This window comes from Vanessa cardui, chromosome 30 (assembly GCF_905220365.1).
Source record: "Vanessa cardui chromosome 30, ilVanCard2.1, whole genome shotgun sequence".
Taxonomy (NCBI): Eukaryota; Metazoa; Arthropoda; class Insecta; order Lepidoptera; family Nymphalidae; genus Vanessa; species Vanessa cardui.
Genome location: NC_061152.1, coordinates 4,849,667 through 4,865,808, shown reverse-complemented (window position 1 = coordinate 4,865,808; position 16,142 = coordinate 4,849,667). Strand labels below are relative to the sequence as shown.

The 16,142-nt window shown below is 39.0% G+C and overlaps 2 protein-coding genes across 8 annotated transcripts in view; one reads left to right on the top strand and one right to left on the bottom strand.

Annotated features, from left to right (window-relative positions):
- The first annotated feature begins 224 nt into the window (after positions 1-224).
- Positions 225-745, top strand: LOC124542207 (U6 snRNA-associated Sm-like protein LSm4). The gene has a single exon (XM_047120154.1). The coding sequence runs from the start codon at positions 329-331 to the stop codon at positions 743-745; it is 417 nt and encodes a 138-aa protein (XP_046976110.1). The 5' UTR covers positions 225-328.
- A 3,573-nt stretch (positions 746-4,318) lies between these two features.
- Positions 4,319-16,142, bottom strand: part of LOC124542326 (endoribonuclease Dcr-1-like) — an 83,438-nt gene continuing 71,614 nt past the window's right edge. For 6 of the 7 annotated variants that reach the window (XM_047120292.1, XM_047120295.1, XM_047120294.1 and 3 more), the window contains 8 exons: positions 15,819-15,971; positions 15,050-15,187; positions 14,390-14,480; positions 13,315-13,505; positions 12,499-12,639; positions 11,775-11,862; positions 10,729-10,872; positions 9,351-9,517 (listed from right to left, as the gene is read on the bottom strand). In XM_047120292.1, coding sequence (XP_046976248.1) covers positions 9,366-9,517; positions 10,729-10,872; positions 11,775-11,862; positions 12,499-12,639; positions 13,315-13,505; positions 14,390-14,480; positions 15,050-15,187; positions 15,819-15,971 — 1,098 coding nt within the window. In that variant the 3' untranslated portion in view covers positions 9,351-9,365. Of the gene's footprint in view, positions 4,774-5,597; positions 5,731-7,077; positions 7,187-8,322; positions 8,414-9,350; positions 9,518-10,728; positions 10,873-11,774; positions 11,863-12,498; positions 12,640-13,314; positions 13,506-14,389; positions 14,481-15,049; positions 15,188-15,818; positions 15,972-16,142 lie in introns of those variants that run through there. The other variant, XM_047120298.1, reaches the window with a different exon arrangement.

Sequence of the window (16,142 nt, the reverse complement as noted above, 5' to 3'; positions counted from 1 at the left end):
AACAAGATAACATAATAGAAATAGAATAAGAAAGCATAGTAATCATGTCAATTTTGGAAGCCATAATAACCTGCCTGTCTGAGGAACATTATTAGTTTTGAAGGCAACTTTCATTAAAAAATAAAACCGCTTAAAAATGTATATAAGATAATTCTATATACGATATATTTTAAATCTTGTGCAGGTCCAGTATATTTTTTTTAGTTGGTAACACTAAACATAACCTCAAAATTACTGAATGTGTCAACGTGACAGTTCAAGTAAACAAATAGCCGAAAATTGTCGAAGAATTCGTTATATATAATAAATAATCGAAAATAAAACAAAAATGCTTCCTCTATCGTTGTTACGTACAGCCCAAAACCATCCGATGTTAGTCGAATTGAAAAATGGCGAAACTTATAACGGTCATCTTGTCAGCTGTGATAATTGGATGAATATCAATTTGAGAGAAGTAATTTGTACGTCTAGGGACGGTGACAAGTTCTGGAGGATGCCAGAATGTTATATTCGTGGCAGCACGATAAAATACCTTCGAATACCAGACGAAGTTATTGACATGGTTAAAGAAGAAACTCAAGTTAAAGCCAGAGGCCGCGGCGAGGTCAATAAAGGTAGAGGTGGCCAGAATATGAGGTCAGGAAGAGGTGGCAGTCGTGGTGCATTCGGTAATCGCGGCAGACCCGCGCCCTTAGCTCGCGGTGGCGGGAACACGGGTCGACCACAGAATAAAAATAAAAAATGATTTGATGATGGTTTTAGGTTCTTTTTGATGTAAATTAAATTAAGTATTTCTAAGGATTATATTTGTTTTATTTTTTTATGAAAACTATTCACACATTAGATAGAATCTACTTTATAATTCAACGGCAACATTTATTAAGAAAAAATCCTCAATTTATGCTTGGGTCCTATAACAGAAATGATTGAACTAAAATTATGAATATCTGTTTATTTGAAAATAGCAGCTATTTAAGTCTCTTGCTGTTTATTCTCACAAGAGGCGGTTTTCGAAACAGTAGTACAATTAATATTGATGATTCAAAAATACTTTATTGTATAGCTTAGCTACTTTCATAAAATACATTTGATTTAATATAGAATGTACTGATTACTACCTTGAATTAAAAAAAAAATTCAGTACAAAGATTTATTGATGAAATATTGAGCAATCTAACTTAATGAGCTAAATAGGGAAATGCTGCTAGCATTCTTGCCACCATTCCACACGGTCAAGATTTGTACAGTAACTAGTTTTGGTTCATATTTGTATATATTTAAGCATTTAATGTTATTAATTCTTATGCTAATAAAAGTACTGTTTTCAACTAGATATTATAAACACTTGATAATAAGCATAATTTTAAATCAAAATTGAATGTAAGAAGACGGTCACTTGACACAAAAACAATTTAATCTAAAATTCAGCATTTACTCTTTACTGAATGTTCAATTACAAATATATTAAGTATATTTGGATTATACAATTTAGGTGTTGTGATCAACCTGTTGCTTCAATAATCCATACTAATACTACAACAGCTAAAGTAACTCGATCTAACTGTCTCTATCACCTGGATTAACTTAAATGCAATTTAATAAACAAATAGTCTAGACCTTTAAAAAGCACATAAGCTATTTTTTTGGAAACAAAGAGGTAACCTCTTTGTATACCAATCATCAACGTAACATTTTAAGTTCATTTGTAAATATATTTAGATACTACACGAGCAAATACAAGGGGAACAGCTAGTCTTTAGTTTTCAGTTATATAATTCCAATATCTAGTCTGGAATTATATTATATTAATTCTATTTAATGTGTCTAATTTATTTAAATATTGTTTTAATAGTTTTAGCCTTCATATAATAGTTGGCTGACAAGCCAGGTGCTATAAAATCTTAGCTCCTATTGTTGGTGGCACATTGGTGATAAAAGGAATGGTTACATATTTACGGCCCCAATGTCAAGTTAATGAGAAGAGAGACTACTATATATACGCATAAGCGTAATAACATAAGCATTACATAACTTTACTTTTTAAAAAGTTCCCTCCCTTCCCTATTAAATCCATCTTGTAACAGCTACCCTATTATTCTAGAGGTTAACAAGGAGGTTTATTATTATTGAAATAGCAAAACATATTCTGGTTGCTTTGTTATTTATTATAATGACAAAAAAAATACTAAATATAACTAAAAACATTTATTTTATTTAATAAAAATCATTAGGCGAAGGCGAAATAAAATCGAAGTTTGCAATTTAAAAATTTGCCGCCAAAAAATATGTCATTCGTCATTTTTGTTGGACTTGATGAGGATTCCTAAACTTTTAAATATTTTTCGGCTTGTATCCATCAGATTTAGGCAGAACAGCTCAAGCACGAAATATGCTTAAATAACAATACAGATAATTGGAATGAATATATTAAACATATGTTGTTAAATTAACCGTTTTATAATGGAATGTCTAACTGGACTATCTAAAACCGATATACATATAAATTATACCAGAAGACGCAGCGCATATCGGAGAAGGTTGTAGTAATTAGTACTATTATACAAATACCTGCACTTTGCATTTTTCTCCCGTTTAGTTCAAACACTCTTCAGCTTATGAATGATTTTGAACTGATTATCCACTTCACTACCGCCGCGAGTCGAAATGGCCCAGTGGTTAGGACGCGTGCATCTTAACCGACGATTGCGGGTTCAAACCCAGGCAAGCACCGATGATTCATGTGCTTAATTTGTCTTTATAATTCACTTCGTGCTCACCAGTGAAGGAAAACATTGTGAGGAAACCTGTATGTGACAAATTTCATAGAAATTCTGCCACATGTGCATTCCACCAACCCGCATTGGGTCAGCGTGGTGGAATATGGTCCAAAAATTCTCCTCAAATGGAGATGAGGCCTTTAGCCCAGCAGTGGGAATTTACAGGCTGATGCTGTTGTTGATTATCCTTAGGGATATATTAAATAATTAAAAAAAATCCTGTGCAGATACATGAAAGAAAGTTTTATATGATATGTATTACGCTAGTATATTATCTATAAAAATATGATTAACCATTTACATAGATATTTCAGAGTAAAGGTGAGTTCAATGGTATTTACATATATTTCAAACAAATAGGTAGGTTGGTTTAGCTGTTACTCTTTCGTAATTAATAGATTCAAGAAGAAGCATGTGTGTAGGTGGCACTTGCTCGCTGATGTGGCCTTTAGCTGTGATAGACCAAGGAAATCTGAAGTAAATTTAATTTGAATTAAGAATACTTACAAATAATTAAAAATAAATATTCACGAAACATTATATTTAAATAAATTCTCAATAACTCTGCAATAAAACTTTGTTCGTGTTAAAAGTAAATTACTAATTTATTTTGATGCCCGTAATTGATTACACAGGCGATATCAAATAACATTTCCATTAGAATAAAAAAATAAGCAAATACTTAATGAAATAAGTGAAATTAAAGTAATAGTCTGTATATATCTCAATGTTGTTGGTGGCAGGATTTTAAGGTGGTGGGAGGTACCATCATTGTGTATTCTAACGCAAATAGTAGCTTAGTATTGTTGTTTCCATTTGAAGGTTTTATCAGCCAGTAACCTCATTCCTTGTCTGGTTCATAGAATTCATTTTATTAAGAGTTTCTAGTGTTACCAGTTATAAAAATATAAAAAACTTTTTACTAATGTTTCTGTTATGTTACTGGATAGACTTTGAAAGTTGCGACGCACACACACACACACGCACACATATGAATTTTCCCAACAAAGTCCCCAAGTATTTAATAACATTATCGTCGAATTTCTGATGATAACGGTCTTACCTTAACTATATATGAAAAATTCAGTATTGCCAGTGTAAAAAAAATAAAACAACAGAAGAAAATATTATTATTTATTTTCGATATCAAATTGTCAGTTTTTAAAAACTAATAAATGTCAAAAGTTCACGTAACTATATATTACAAACATATTATAATTAAAAGCTTATACTAAACTTAGAAATAAATCACGATAAGCTATTTATTTTAAAATCGATACAGACGTAGAATTCTTAGCATGATAATTACAAATATTCTTATCCCTTTGATTTCGTATATTTTTTTTATATAAAAAGCGAGGATGTCATGGAGCTCTGAGCTTAATGAAATGAAAAGTCGTTATTTATAGTCTGTATACCACGTGACCTAAAACACGTGGCGCCATGTTGTGACGTCAGACAGGCAAAAACTGTCATTTCAATATCAGCTGGCGATTTGATAAACAATATTTCAGACAGATAAAGTATTTTGGCATTTTAATTTACAGTTTTAACATTGTATCAAAAAAAAGGTTTACTGAATAAACTTACTGCTATTGTTGTCTTGCAATTTTGTAATATCACACTGAAAATTGGGGTCGGCATTATGTATAGACTGAGTGGGACGCCGTTCGCAACCAACCCGCATTGGAACAGCGTGGTGGAATATGTTCCAAACCTCCTCAAAGGGATAGGAGGTCTTTAGATCAGCTGTGGGAATTTACAGGCTGTTGTTGTTGTTGTTGTTGTTGAGTGGGACGCATATGGCAGCAAAGTTTAGGGTACCGTCAGCAGACTGGCTCACCGCGGCCGGTGGTTCCGTAGATGTCGCAGCGCACAGCGGGCGGCGGTCCCCTTGGCTATGCGGTAGTTGCGGCCGATGCCCTTAAAGGCCCCCCGACCGAACACCTCCACGCACACACGCACGCGCCGCCCGTCCGCGAGGCGCTCTGGTTTCCTGGAACGGAAACAGTTTTTGATGTAGAAGACGCATTGATTAGTGAGAAGAACAAATGACGACTGACGACCTCCGTGGTCGAGTGGTGTGTACACCGGTTTTCATGGTCACGGGTTTGATTCCCGGCCGAGTCGATGTAGAAAAGTTCATTAGTTTTCAATGTTGTCTTGTGTCTGGTGCCATCGTTACTTCTGATTTTCCACAACACAAGTGTAAAGCACTTGTTACTTTGCTACTTACATTGGGATCAGAGTAATGTATGTGATGTTGTCCAACATTTATTATTATTTATTGTCTTCTAAGGAGAATCTGGATGCAACCAGAAAATGCTGGTACGTAGTCAAAACAATCCTATACAGGACCGGCGGTAATCAAGGCTAGGTATGCATTTGGCGCCTTTACATATTCGTCTAGATTTGGACTGGCTCGCAAGGATCCAGAGCTGACTTTAGCAGTAGAAATCGTGGGTGACTTATTCTGATCTAAGGCCGACTCCTACGATATGTGTAGATTGCAGTTTATAGGATACGCAGCAGAAATATCCAGACACTTGGGGCCGGGAGTGAACCGGGGACCCCATAATCTCAAGTTAGCATTAAGCGACTCATCCATTAAAGACTACTTATTATTATTTTCTTCATTAATTAAAGACTACTTATTATTATTTTTTTAATTTAATTTACAACATCCACGGGCTCACAGTTGTCCGTGTCTTTTTTACATTTCGTATAATATTTTTATATTTTTACTGAATATTCTTGGAAGACGTGGACCAGACGACGTATTACTACACTATGGAACCGGAATAAGATAGAAGTAGTTACCCGAACTTGGCGGTGTCGGGTTCGGCCTCGAGCAGTTCCCGCACGGGCGACTTGGGCGCCGCCGCGCTGAAAGCGTCCAGTTCCGCGCCCAGCAGCGCGCCCGCCGAGCGCCACACCGCGCTCAGCGACAGCCCTGCACGCACACATGTCACACACGAACCCGTGACGCCACGCACACACACGTCACACGCGAACCCGTGCCGCCACGCACACACACGTCACACGCGTACACGTGCGGCCACGCACACATACGCACGGACGCCACACGCATCATACACGCGTTCACGTGCCGGACACGCACACACACGTCGCACGCGTACACGTACCGGACATGAGTACAGTACGACACAACATAGATGTCGCATCGGCTAAATTCGTAAAACCGATCACAGCCGAATTGAGTACGCTATCCCAAATTATCAATAATTTCTCACGCAAATATGATCTTTACTGAAACGTAATAACTTGTTATATCATGTGACCTAATATATTCGTCAATTCGACGCGTCGCTTTACACGCACTCGCTGTCTCGGGTCGAACTGACGCGGGAATCTATATACGACGAATAGCGTCGAACGGCGCGATAGGGAGCTGTTTCTATTGGTCGTGTAAATCGGCAGTGATCGGTTTTATTTTCATTCTATTGCATTTTCCGATGCTACATCTAATTTGTATTGTAATATACACCAATGCCTATGAAAGACGTCACACGCACCATACACGAACACTCGTAACGCGCGTGGCGAACGAGACCGCGTGCCAGACACAGACCATCAGAGATTATTAAGTTAACAATATACTACACAGACGGTCCATTCGATAGACGGTACCTGTGATACAATCTATTCATTAAAATTATCAAAACTTGACCCAATTTGGAGGGACCAACATACAATTGTTTTGATATAGATTGTCTGGTTTACTCTAGGGAACTGACTTGCAACTACACAGCGTTAAGTGAATGTACGGTCAGAGTAAGAAAACCTTCTTCAGTTTTCAAATTAATTCCTTCATCAACTCTTAAGCTCTCAGTACCATTTGTATCTAAACGTCAATTTGACGACCTCCGTGTGGTCGAATGGTGTGTACACCGGTTTTCAAGGGTACGCCACTCCGAGGTCCCGGGTTCGATTCCCGGTCGAGTCGATATAGATTAATTATCATTAGTTTTTTATATTGTCTTGGGTCCGGATGTTTGTGGTACCTTCGTTACTTCTGATTTTCCATAACACAAGTGCTTTAGCTACTTACATTGGGAACAAAGTAATGTATGTGACGTTGTCTCATATTTAAAAAAAAAAAATCATTGCGATGCAACACGTCACTCTCGATCGGTGAAGCAGATTATCGCTAATACTGAGCACGCGAAAATATACCTTAAGGCGACGAACTACAACCCCCCCCCCCCGACCGTACATTCTTACGTCAATCAAGAAAGTCTTCAAATATATTTATTGGCAATTTATTGATACAACTCACCCGAGTCTAAGAATATGGCACCCGCGACCGACTCGAACAAGTCGCCGAGTGCTTTCGGGACCTCGACGTCCTCAGCTTGCTCCATCTCATCTTCTTGTATCAGATAATGCTGAAAGTTTAATGAAAGACATTTTTTTTATTTTTTTTTTATGGTATAGGTTGGCGGACGAGCATATGGGCCACCTGATGGTAAGTGGTCACCATCGCCCATAGACATTAACGCTGTAAGAATTATTAACTATTCCTTACATCGTCAATGTGCCAACAACCTTGGGAACTAAGATGTTATGTCCCTTGTGCCTGTAGTTACACCGGCTCACTCACCCTTCAGACCGGAACACAACAATACTGAGTAATGTTGTTTGGCGGTAGAATAACTAACTAATTTACCACACATACCAGCAAAGCCAAATCACCACCATAAAAAGCGGTACATTAAGCTATCCCTCGCTTCGATAATACGCCATTAACTCTGTTATAATCTTGATATGTCTTTAAAATTCAGAATTTACAATCTGAACCGGTAATCTTCCCTTAATATAGTTTGTAAAGTGACGATTCAAACGTGCTTAAATACATGAATAGAGCATACTTTGTTTTTGAATCAACTGTAAATTCAAAGGCAAAGTATAACTATATTTATGTAAGATCGCAAAAGTAAATAAAGAGTTAAGATTTAGTGGTTGGTTAGGCAAAAAGCTGAAATGGCTGCGTGGTTAGAACGAGTGCATCTGAACCGATGTTATATTATATTTGGTTTAAGCCCAAATTACGCACCATTGAATATTCATGTGTTTAATTTGCCTTTAGAATTCATCTCGTGCTTGGCGGCGAAGGAAAACATCGTGAGGAAACCTGCATGTGACAAATTTTCATAGAAATTCTGCCACACGTGTATTCCACCAACCGGCATTGGAACAGCGAGAAATGTGTTCCAAACCTTCTCCTCAAAGGGAGAGGAGGCCTTTAGCCCAGCAGTGGGAATTTGCAGGCTGTTTTTGTACGATACGATGAGTCGAGATGGTCGCGTGAATGACCTGTGATTGCGGGTGAAACCCCAGCAAGCATCGGGAGGAAACCTGCTTGTGTCTGATTTCATAGAAATTCTTTCACATGTGTATTCCACCAACCGGCACTGAAACAGCTTGGAATATGTTCCAAACCTTCTCCTCAAAGGGAGAGGAGGCCTTTAAGCCCAGCAGTGGGACATTTACAGGCTGTTGTTGTTATTGCATCAATAATTACCTCTTCGCTGATCGAGTGACCATTCTCCTCTTGGATCTTGACGTACTTCGTTAGAACTTCGTTCAAACCCGGCGACATATGTCTGAAGTACCTGAAACATAATTACCGGTTTAGGATTATTCTCATAAATAAATAAATATGAGACAACATCACATACATTATTTTGATTCCAACGTAAGTAGCTGAAGCACTTGTGTTGTGGAAAATCAGAGGTAACGACGATACCACAAACACCCAGACCCAAGACAACATAGAAACCAAATGAACTTTTTCTACATCGACTGGGCCGGGAATCGAACCTGGGACCTCAGAGTGGCGTACCCATAAAAACCGGTGTATTTACCAAGAACATAACGTTCAATTACACAGAGTTATCTCGCATTTTCGGTTGGTCGTCAGTATCGACACAAAAGAGTTGTCTATGTCTTCCGTGGGGTTTAGTTTGCACTAGGCACACTAAACTTCTTAAAAATTGGTTTAGTGGTTTGGCCGTGAAAGAGTAACAGAAAGAATTGAAACTCTGTCTGTCTGTCACTCATTCACGACCAAACCGCTGGACTGATATTGATGAAATTTAATATGAAGCAAACTTGAACTCTAAGAAAGGACTTATGCTACTTTTGTTGCCTTACACGTGACAACCAACACCCTAAAATGCAAACGAAGTCGCTGTCGACAACTAGCGTATAATATTAGTGTATAGTACAACACAACTTACATGTAGCATCGGCAAAATTCGTAAAACCGATCACATCCGAATTGAGTACGCTATCCCGAATTATCAATATCTATTTCTCATGCGAATATGATCTTTACACAAACGTAATAACTTGTAATATCACATGACCTAATATATTCGTCAGTTTGACGCGTCGCTTTACACGCACTCGCTGTCTCGGGTTGAACTGACGCGGGAATCTATAGCGACGAATAGCGTCGAACGGCGCGAGAGGGAGCTGTTTCTGTTGGTTGTGTAAATCGGCAGTGATCGGTTTTATTGACTTTGCCGATGCTACATGTAATTTGTGTCGTAGTATAGTATGTTATATATGATGTCGTGCGTACTTGTGGAAACCGTGTCGGGCGGCCAGCGTGGCGAAGATGGTGTTGTTTACGAGCGCCGAGCGCAGGTCGGTCAGAGCGCCCGGGGAGTGACGGCGCGGGTCCTCGAACAGGTGACGCGTGATCAGGTAGTCTGGGGGGGGGGGTTTGTATAAGCACTTGGGTCACCAGATCAGGTAGTCTGGGGGGGGGGGTGTATAAACACTATCGCTTGGGTCACCATTTAGTTATTATGTTTATAAACGACGATAGCATAGGTCAATTTTTTTTTTAATTGTATAATATATTTTAATTTCAACTTTAAACAAATATGTTGTAATGTTATGTACACTATCGAGGTACATATCGGAAGTTGTTTTTCTTTTTTTTGGATGTTGTGTAAGCCATCAATTAATATGTATATTGTTAGTGTACTTATTAAATAAATAAATAAATTACGATTGGTTTTGGTAATGTATAAATAAAATAAATACAATTTGGGTCAGTATGTCATTGGTTTTGCCATCAAGTAATTAGTGTTATTTTCAATTTTTGGAATAAAGAAGTATTGTTATATAATGGTGGAATGGTAGAATTAATAAGTAGTACCCAGACCAACTTGCATCGATTTCGGCCAAATACAATATATAAAAGTATAATTTGTAAACAATTAATTATTATGGTATTTTATATCATACTGATTCATCCGGCTCGAAGGACCAACAATTTATATGAAACAACTAACAACAACAAGAGCCTGTCAATTTCAAACTGCTTGGTTAAGGCCTCCTCTCCCTTTGAGGAGAAGGTTTGAAACATATTCCACCACACTGCTCCAATGCGGGTTGGCAGAACACATATGTGTCAGAATTTCAATGAAATAAGACACATGCAGATTTCCTCACGATGTTTTCCTTCACCGTCGAGCACGAGATGAATTATATACACAAATTAAACACATGAATTTTCAGTGGAGCTCGATTGGGTTGGAACCCGCAATCATCGGTTAAGATGCCCGCTATATAAAACCATATTTATTTTTTTTTATATTTTTATTTTATGGTATAGGTTGGCAGACGAGCATATGGGCCACGTGATGGTAAGTGGTCACCATAACCCATAGACAATGACGCTGTAAGAAATATTAACTATTCCTTACATCGTCAATGTGCCACCGACCTTGGGAACTAAGATGTTATGTCCCTTGTGCCTGTAGTTACACTGGCTCACTCACCCTTCAGACCGGAACACAACAATACTGAGTACTGTGACTTGATAGAATAACTGATGAGTGGGTGGTACCTACCCAGACGGGCTTGCACAAAGCCCTACCACCAAGTAATCCATCCACCATCAAAATGTTACCGAGTATAGCGTCTCCGAGGAACTCCAGCCTCTGGTAGCAGTCCGTGAGGCGGTTGCGCTGGTGGGAGGCGTGCGTCAGGGCCTGAAGCAGCAGCGATCGGTCCCGGAAGCGGTACTGTAGCGTCCTCTCCAGTGCGTCGTAGCCTTACATAACGATAACGACGACATTACTTTTTAAAGATCGCTGTTTTAGCGATAAGGCCGCTTATTGTACATTTTTCTTTTCCTTGTTTTTGTTTTACACCTATTATTTTTATATTGGTGTGCAATAAAGAGTATATAGGTAAATAAATAAATAAATGTTCAAATTACATTTTACTATTTACTAGCGAACCGACCCGGCTTCGCACGGTCAACTAAATATACTACACATTTTTTTATTCACGACATCACATTACACACTTCTAAAATTATCAGTATTTATTGACTTTATGGTCCATGTATTATATACGAAAAACCTTCCTCTCGAATCACTCTATCTATTAAAAAACCGTATCAAAATCCGTTGAGTATTAAAGATCTAAGCATACATAGAGACAAACTGCGACTTTGTTTTATACTGTGTAATAATAATGATGATGATGTCATTCTAACCGATCTATAATTATTATATAAATTAAGTCATTAATATTTTAATTACTATTACTAGTGTCGTCGTTAGTGTTTATAATAAAATAATTTTCTGCGGCGAGTTCCATAACATCATCTAAAACCCAACATGGCTATTTCTTCTTGTAAGACGTGGTCGCAGCATTTCTCGCACTTTTATTTTTATATAAATTGGTGTGGTATTAATTTCTTTTAATATCAGTTAATAATAACAATAATAAATTTAATTTAATTTATAAAAATATCAGTTAATAATTAAATCAACAACCGTCGACAACTTATGTCTTATATGAACTTGACTTTGTAATTTGAAAAGATTTGATTGGTCAAAGGGGCCGGTGAACAATGACAACTCACTGCATTCTTAACGCGAACAGACTATAGTTCGGAACGAAGTCGGAACGGGCTAGGAGTTTCTAAAAGTACGCAATTCTCACCAGAAAGCATCTGTTCCAATTCTCCTTCCGGGTCTTCGATGTACCGCAAGAGGGGGGAGGGGGGCGCCTTCAACTCACCGAATATTGGCTGGAACGACAAACAGGTATCATCACACTCCAAACTGCATATAGACTGCGCTCAAGTTTTCGTGGTCTGGTTGTCATGTGTCAGGCATTTTGGGGTTCTTATTTGGAGTACAAATTTGCTTCATACAAAAATACTGTCGCTCTTTCACGACCAAACCGTTTAACGAAATTTGATGAAATTTTTTTATGAAGCAAAGCAAGAGTCGAGATGGCCCAGTGGTTAGAACGTGTGCATTAGAGCGCGTCTTAACCGATGATTGCGGGTTCAAACCCAGGCAAGCACCGCTGATTCATGAGCTTAATTTGTCTTTATAATTCATCTCGTACTCGGCGGTGAAGGAAAACATCGTGAGGAAACCTGCATGTGCCAAAATTTCATAGAAATTCTGCCACATGTGTATTCTACCAACCCGCATTGGAACAGCGTGGTGGAATATGTTCCAAACCTTCTCCAAGGGAGAGGAGGCCTTTAGCCCAGCAGTGGGAATTTACAGGCTGTTGTTGTTGTTGTTGTATGAAGCACATCACATCACATTTATAATATTAGTATAGATTACTAAATATAAATAAAACTAGGATATATGTTGTGTTGTTGACGGTTTGGGCAATGATCTAGACCCTTCGATAGTAATCTCACCTGTAGCCACTTGTTGTCTGCGGTCCGGTAGGGTCGCAGCGCCCCCACGGGTCGCCCGGCCCAGCCCCACTCGGGCTCCGGCGAGCGGGACTCGGGGCCGTCTTCATCGTCCGACCACGACGAACATGACGACCTTCGTTTCTGAGGACATGAAGGTAAGAAACTTATAAACAGTTAAGGATTTCTTTATCATCCCAAAATAATATATTTTCCTTGATGATGTCTTCGTTCCTGGGATTCTTGTGAATGGTCTAATATCCAAGGAGTCAAAATTGACCTAGTTTGAACCCAATGAAGCACCACTGAATATTCATGTGCTCGGAAATATCGCGAGGAAACCTGCATGTATATTATTTCAACGAAATTCCGCCACATGTGAATCCACCGATCCGAGAAGCAGCGTGGTGGAATATACTCCAAACCCTCTGCTCTACGGGGGAGATTTTTTTTTATGGTATAGGTTGGCGGACGAGCATATGGTCCAGCTGATGGTAAGTGGTCACCATTACCCATAGACAATGGCGCTGTAAGAAATATTAACTATTCTTTACATCGTCAATGCGCCACCAACCTTGGGAAGTCAGATGTTATGTCCCTTGTGCCTGTAGTTATACTGGCTCACTCACCCTTCAGACCGGAACACAACAATACTGAGTACTGTTATTTGTCGGTAGAATAACTGATGACTGGGTGGTACCTACCCAGACGGGTTTGCACAAAGCCCTACCACCAAGATTGGTGTGAAATTTACAGGCTGTTGTTATTGTTGGTCATTGCTATACTAAAAATAATTCCCCTACTTTCTTTCCGACTTACCGGCGACGATTTCTCGTCAACCTCTTTCTCCCTCGCTCTGACCACATACGGATGGTCGTCAGCCAACGGTAGGTCGTGTCGGGGCAGCACCCGTATGCCCAACCAGGACATGAAGAGTAGGGCGCCTCGAGGCCCGCACTCCAACAAGTAAGCCCCTATGAGGGCCTCGACGCAATCCGCTATTGATTTATCTGTGAAATCAACAGATTAAAAATACTTAATCAAATACATTGGTGACAGGAGGGCTGGTTCGTTTGCCCAGAGGATCGGAATTGCGATTCAACGGGGAAATGCTGCTAGCATTCTTGCATCATTCCACGCGGTCAAGATTTATACAGTAACTATTTCTAATTTATATTTGTACGTATATATTGAAGCATTTAATGTTATTAATACCAATACTTAATCTATAAAATAGACAAACAAAAGAAGCAAAAAGTAAAACATGTTTTGAGTATACAGTTGGGTTTATAATTATAGACGTAATCAATAAAACGAATCGTTCGAAGAAGTTTAGATAAGTGAGAGGGAGACATAATTATATTCTAATAAACAGATATATTATATCCATACTAAACAACAGAAGAAAGTGAGCCGCGCCGGGGACCGTTTATTTTACATTTCGTTACAAGTAAAAAGGATAGCTTGATAAAAACAGTAAGTAAAAGGGATATCTAGATGTTTTAATTACGCAAAACGTATTACTACGTAATTATGATGTATTATAACGTATTACTACCTAAAACGACTAAAGGCAAACGTCCCAATTAGGACGTTTTCTAGTCTTCACTTTTTGCGCGTTAATAACATATCTGTTAACTACATCATCATTGGGGAGACAATAAAATATCATTGGTTAGCTATCTCTAGCCAATGACATATTATCTTCTCCCTCTCCTATCTCCCTTCTCCCTCCCTCCCACGGTGATAACTTAAAGATAGACAAGTTCTTACTGATAATCTGACATAGAGATCTATCCATTAGCTCATAGCTCAGTTTTGTTATTGAAAACGGCAATGTATCTGTTGACAGTCTGCCTGCCTATTAAAAAACATATAAATAATGAAACATTACCTGGTATACTGTGTTGCGTGATCAGATTATACGGTATGAAGCAACCCGCGCTGTCCACCGGCGCCTCCGTGTGGCTCGCTTTCGATTCACCCTGTATATAAAATATTATCACAATCACTACATATTAAAAAACAACTGTCTGTATGTTCGTGAATAACTCCAAAACTACTCAACGGATTTTCATGACAATAGACAAAGGGTTTCATAAGGAAGGTTTAGGTATGTCATTTATTAAGGTTTTTGTGTTAATGAGTTGAAATTGAACGACATTTGTTAAGCATGTCGGAAAAAAACAGCAATATATATATATATAAAAGCTAAAAACCTCGCGTAGCCGGGACGATATAGTATTCAGTATTTCTTTGTCAACCATTTGTAATGTCCCAATAGTTATAATACGTGAAACTTAACCGATGGTTCTGGGTGTAATACATTTAACATAACATATTGACGACCTCCGTGGTCGAGTGGTGTGTACACCAGTTTACATGGGTACGCCACGTGAGGTCCCGGGTTCGTCCGGCCGAGTCGATGTAGATCATCAGTAATTTTCTATGTTGCCTTGGGTCTTGGTGTTTGTGGTACAAGTGCTTTAGCTACTTACATTGGGATCAGAGTAATGTATGTGATGTTGGCTCATATTTATTTATAAACACTCACCGTCACGGTAGGCTGGAGTGTTGGTGGCGGCTTGTGGCAGGGCGGTAGCCAGTTGTCGTGGGGTTCGAACTTCGAAGCGATCATCCTAGCTCCGAGGCGTTTGTTACGACCCAGTCTGTACAGATTCAGGTTCGACACCTGTTGAGGAAAAAAAAATGAACTAGTAGTCGACCTCGACTTCGCTTGTGTTTTAAGGTATTGGTTGTTATGTGTGAAGTGGCCAAAGTTCTTTCTTAGAGTTCTTAGTTCATCAAATTTCATCGAATTCGGTTCAGCGGTTTGGTCGGGATAGAGCTACAGATAAACAGAGTTACTTTCACATTTTTTTTATGGTATATGTTGGCGGACGAGCATAAGGGCCACCTGATGGTAAGTGGTATCCACCCATAGACAATGACGCTGTAAGAAATATTAACTATTCCTTACATCGCCAATGCGCCACCAACCTTGGGAACTAAGATGTCATGTCCCTTGTGCCTGTAGTTACACTGGCTCACTCACCCTTCAACCGGAACACAACAATACCAAGTACTGTTGTTTAGCGGTAGAATATCTGATGAGCCCTAATTATATCACAAAGCCCTACCATCCAGTCAAGTGTAATCGTTACTTCTGAATTTCCACAACACAAGTGTTTTAGCTACACTGGAATCAGACTAATGTATGTGATGTTGTCCAATATGTATTTATCTCTCAAACCACCAATATCTGAACATTCGATAACCAAAGCAAATACGTAAATAGTAACAGTACTAAGCGGGAATCGAACCTGTTTACTCCTCATGTGCGAAAGCTTCCCCTCGTGCACGGCGGGGTGCGCGCAGTACAGGTACGCAGTTATCGCGAACTTCAGAAAGCTGTCACCAATCGTCTCCAGGCGCTCCAGGTTGATACCATCGTTCGCGTTCGACATCGTCAACGCCTGTAAACCAAAAATTACATACATTCTTAATAAGCCGCCATCTTGAATGTCCGCCATATTGGATTTAAGTCGACTTATATCCAATATGGCGGAGTTATCCTGACAGCAAACCCTTTCATTTGATATCCATATCATGAGTGGATTACGAACAGCTTGTCCGAAATCTTGGGT